Source organism: Cibotium barometz, chromosome 6 (genome assembly GCF_041138505.1).
Source record: "Cibotium barometz isolate CiBa-2024 chromosome 6, ASM4113850v1, whole genome shotgun sequence".
NCBI lineage: Eukaryota > Viridiplantae > Streptophyta > Polypodiopsida > Cyatheales > Cibotiaceae > Cibotium > Cibotium barometz.
The window spans coordinates 56,215,287-56,220,092 of NC_141051.1; the positions used below are offsets into that span (position 1 = coordinate 56,215,287).

A 4,806-nucleotide genomic window follows, 5' to 3' on the forward strand; every position below is an offset into this window, starting at 1 on the left:
ATTAAAGAAAAAGGGGATTATAGTGTATTGGAACATTCAAAATTCAAGAAAATCAGTCAAGGATTTTCTTAAATCTCGCACCTTAATTAAAAGGAAAAGATCAAAATGTATAACAAAGTTTTGTTCATTTTATTTATAAATGTATACATTATAGTAGTGAAGCGAGAAAAAGTAATGAGTTGTATATTATGTTGATTGGTTGGGAAAAAAGGTCGAGCACTAAGACACGTTGAGCACTAAGGTGAGCACTAAGACTCCGTGAGCACTAAGGTGAACACTAAACTAAGACTTTGAGATCCCTACCGTGAGAGACAGTGACGCTCTGCTCTGACTTGGGAAAGCCCGCGGCCTGCTGCTGCCTATATACGATGAAAGCCCAAAGCCTCGAGGAGTCGAGAATTTATCGACTGCTCGTCATGGCCGTCGATCTACGTCTACCACGATGCATTTCCGTTATGTTCTTTCTTGCCACTGCCTTAGGCTCTGGGGCACCACGCCCAGCTTGTCCCGGCCAATCGAAGATGGTTTTCGCGCACTACATGCTCTACTCTTTTCTCTACACTGATGATGTTGCAGGCTTCACAAGGGAGATTGAGCTGGCCAAGGGCTACGGCATTGATGGGTTCGCCCTCAATACGGGAGTTTGGGATACAACCACCTACCAACCCAGGGCAGACAATCTCTACCAAGCAGCTGTCAACAGCGGTGACTTCAAGCTTTTCTTCTCGGTGGATATGTCCGGCACCCTTACCTTGGATAACATCAAGACCATGCTCACGCGCTACGCAGGCTATTCTAGCCAGCTCAAATTCAACGGTAAGCAATTTGTGTCCACGTTCGCCGGACGGACGGTAAGCATTTCGCCGTACACTGATCCGTTGAGCACGTGGCGGGACGGGGTGTTCACCCCTGCGGGCGGCAGTTACTACTTCGTGCCCTTCTTCGAGACGAGCGGCGAGCAGTCCGACATCACGGCTGTTATCAACAAGTTCGACTCTATTCTAAGTGGGCTGCTGGCTTGGGATACGTCGGCGTGGCCGTACGTGAACGGGGTTGTGTCGGACGCGGCGGACAAGGCGTACATCGCCGCCTGCGAGGCTGCCGGAAAGGTTTACATGGCCAGCGTCAGCCCGTGGTTCTACAAAGCTTCTCAAGGCTCCGTCAAGGGTAACTTCGGCGGTGACACCCTGTGGCGGACGCACTGGCAGCAGCTTATCTCTCTTCAGCCCAACCTCATCGAAATCCTCACATGGAACGACTGGGGCGAGCGCACTTACGTCGTCCCGATTCCTTCCAACAACATCTACGGCTTGAAGGATTACAACGACACCGGATTTCCCCACCTCGCCTACCTCGACCTCGCCGGCCGTTACTTCATTCCGTGGTACAAAACCGGCAAGCAGCCTGCCATAGACTCCGCCAGTAAGGAAGCTCTATACATCTTCTACTACACCCAGAGCAAGTCCAGCTCCTCTGCGACGCTTCTCGACGACAAGGTCTACGCCACCGTGCTCTTGTACAAGCCAGCCAAAGTCATCCTCACCTCCGGCACCAAAACCATGACGTTGCGCAACGTTCAGGCAGGCCTTCGGAGCATCAGTATGCCATTCAACGCCGGCAAACAGAGCGTTTCGGTGGTCCGTAACGGTGCTCAAATTCTGTCCGTCACGGGTGCTTTGTCAATCGCGTCCTCCGTATCTTACTACGACTTCAACGTGTACACCAACTACAAAACTGCTTCCTGAGAGCCGCGTACCACCACGGGTCTTGCCTTTGTCTACACTCTATTTTTGTTGGGACTGTTACTGTGGTTGCCTTCAATTTAGTGGGGGAAGGGACAAAGCTCCAGCATGGGATGCATTGTATGTCTATGGAGTTCTTCATTGCCTTCTGACCATCCCTGAAGGACATAGTTTGGGAAGTGTGTAAAAAGGCTTCAACTCTGGAAATATGGATAAGGATTTCAAATAAAGCTTAGTGAAGTTAATTCCTAAGCAAACTGCTTGTAGTAGGTTTGGTCATTAGAGACCCATCACCCTGTTGACTGTCATCTATAAGATCTTGGCCAAGATTATTGGTCTTAGAATCACTCTTGTTTTGCAAGAGGTTATCTCTAAGAAACAACATGGTTTTATTAAGGGCAGATCAATATATGATAATATATTTGCAACCATGTTGGGGAGAGATGTGGCCTTCAAAACTCAATAGAAATGCATCATGTCGCAACTGGACTTGGAAAAGGCCTATGATAGAATTCATTGGTCTTTTGTGGCAAGGGTGATGGAGAAACTTGGCTTTGGAACTAAAATGGCTACTTGTATTTACACTCTTACCTGGGGAGGGTATTTTAATGTCCTGTTGAATGGGAGAGTGTTTGGGGGGTTTGAAATAAATCGATCTGTGAGGCAAGGGTGCCTCCTTGTCCCTAGGTGATGGTTCAAATGTTCCCTTGTGCAAGCAATAGTATCTACTGTGTGTGAGTAGTGTACTTTCAAATTTTTAGTCAAGCCCCAAAAAAATTTCCCTTAATAATAGTGTAGCACCCATTATTTCAGTGTGTGTTAGTAGGATCCACAAATACTACCAGTGGGACTACACCATAGTGGGGTTAACTAGCCCCTCAGCCCATTACTACCCCTAGGCCCCATGTGGGGATGTTCGACAGGGCTCTAAACAGTGTCATAAATAAACTTTTTTCTAACTAGTGGAAAAAAGGAAAACCTTCATTCTCAACTTATTTTTATTGAAAAAATGCATAAGTTAATCACTTTTATAACTAAAATTTCAAAATTTTGAATCTTTAAAATTAAGGCTAATCGAAATTACAATCGGTTTCTCAATTTGAGCCGAAGGGTTTGGTGAATGAGGTGTTTTTCCTTAAAATCAAAGCCGAAGGGTTTGGTGAATATTTTTTGGCCTTGAATTTAAGCTAAAATAAGCCATGGCCCTTTGCATTAATGATTTTACTATTTTTAAAAGGAAAAGGCCTATAAATATTTTTTCTCTAGTCCCCCACCCTTCTCTCTCTCTCTCTCTCTCTCTCTCTCTCTCTCTCTCTCTCTCTCTCTCTCTCTCTCTCTCTCTCTCTCTCTCTCTCTGTCTCTCTCTGTCTCTCTCTCTCTCTCTGTCTCTCTCTCCACTCTTGCCAAAAAAATGAGCATTAAAAAGCATATAAATAAATGTTTAAAACTTGCAAGATGTGGTGTGAAGTGATTACACTCACTCTATTGGGATTACACATGGATTCAAGCACACTTTACATAAAAAAAGAGATAACAAAAATTGTATGCCTTTAACTTAATAGAAACATACTCACTGTATTGGGATTAAACATGGATTCAAGCACACTTTACATAAAACAAGAGATAACAAAAATTGTATGCCTTTAAGTTAATAACAATGTATGGCATGCTTCTTTAGTTATACATTGAGACATGAACTTGAATGGCATATAGAAGAAGCATATGGAGGTTATATATTGCTAGATGAAAGAGGTGATAATTGAATAGCCTGTAGAATGCATGAGGATATAAGGGGGGCTTCATATAGAGCCCCACATGTTCCATTTGGTATGACTTCCAACCTCTAAATTAAGGAGTCAAACGATACAACTAGCTCCAAACAATCACATTCCTCATAAAATGCTTATTGGCTAAGGTAACTCTATCAACCCATCCAAGGTTGCTTGGGTCTACACATAACGTGCCTAGGAAGGCACTCAATATTTCACCCCTCTAGTCACGAACATGCATGGTTTTGTCGTAACATTGGTCTCAACAATGAATGTTTCCCCACTAGTGGGGCCAACCATAACCATGCAAAGTCATTACTACCATTCTAGTCACACAAGGCCATGCTTGATGTCTAAACTAAGACGCCAAGGGTCTCACCACTTAAACACTCCTCAAACATGGTTGTTTCTCTATAAAGGGGCAGTACAAAGTATAGTGGGTTGAGAACCTGATTATAAACAATAGTAAAGCATTGACTTTTGAAAGAGAAAAAAGTTGAATTGCATTACATTACCAGCAAAAGAGTGTAATAATTAGCTTACTATTCTAGTAGCAATTCCCTCTCCCATTAATAATGGTAACGAAAGATCGGGGATTAGAAACCTTCAAAACAAGCATAAACAAAAAATTGTCAAACTTGCCAATTCTTGTAAGAAAAACAAAATATTCTTTATACAATATGCTTTCACCAAACCTCATGAGCTCAAGACGGTATCTAAACCTCCAATTTCAACCTCCTCCAAACCCCATAAAGCTACCCATGTCTACATGAAAAAAACTCCATATGGATGACCTATGCTTTACAAGGGTTAATAAATTCATTGCTCCTCTTTACATTAATATTCTTGGAGATGGGGTCACTTATGCAAACATTTCTTGGATCTCAAATACTATTACAACAATGTATACTACCCTCCTAGTGCATAACCAAGAATATACAAAGACATTTCCAAAATTGTCCTGGTAAAAAATGATTGCATTAAACATCCAAAGTAAGATAGTGAATGCACAATCCCTCAAAGATGTCAGCTCCTCATAAATGGGTCCATAAGAACTAGAATAAATCATCAATTGAGTTACATATATATGATGAGGGTGGAATATTAATTTCTAGCAATCAATCACATTCATAGGCTATATACAAATAATATTATCATATTAATTTTTAACAATCACATTCATAGGATATGTACAAATAATATTATCATATTTGATTCTTTGTGCTCCTTCTTGATCTTCTATTTGTAGGTGAATATAGTTTCATCCATGAGACAGTGTGAGTGGACATAGAGAT

At 42.2% G+C, this 4,806-nt stretch overlaps 1 protein-coding gene across 1 annotated transcript; it reads left to right on the plus strand.

Moving 5' to 3' along the window:
* The first annotated feature begins 314 nt into the window (after positions 1–314).
* Positions 315–2,224, plus strand: LOC147637881 (glucan endo-1,3-alpha-glucosidase agn1-like). The gene has a single exon (XM_086798957.1). It carries the CDS (start codon positions 369–371, stop codon positions 1,743–1,745), a length of 1,377 nt encoding a protein of 458 aa, XP_086655083.1. The 5' UTR covers positions 315–368; the 3' UTR covers positions 1,746–2,224.
* The last annotated feature ends 2,582 nt before the right edge of the window (positions 2,225–4,806 follow it).

Bases quoted from the DNA above. Each gene is read 5' to 3' on its own strand.
- LOC147637881 (XM_086798957.1), top strand. From the start codon at position 369: ATGAAAGCCCAAAGCCTCGAGGAGTCGAGAATTTATCGACTGCTCGTC.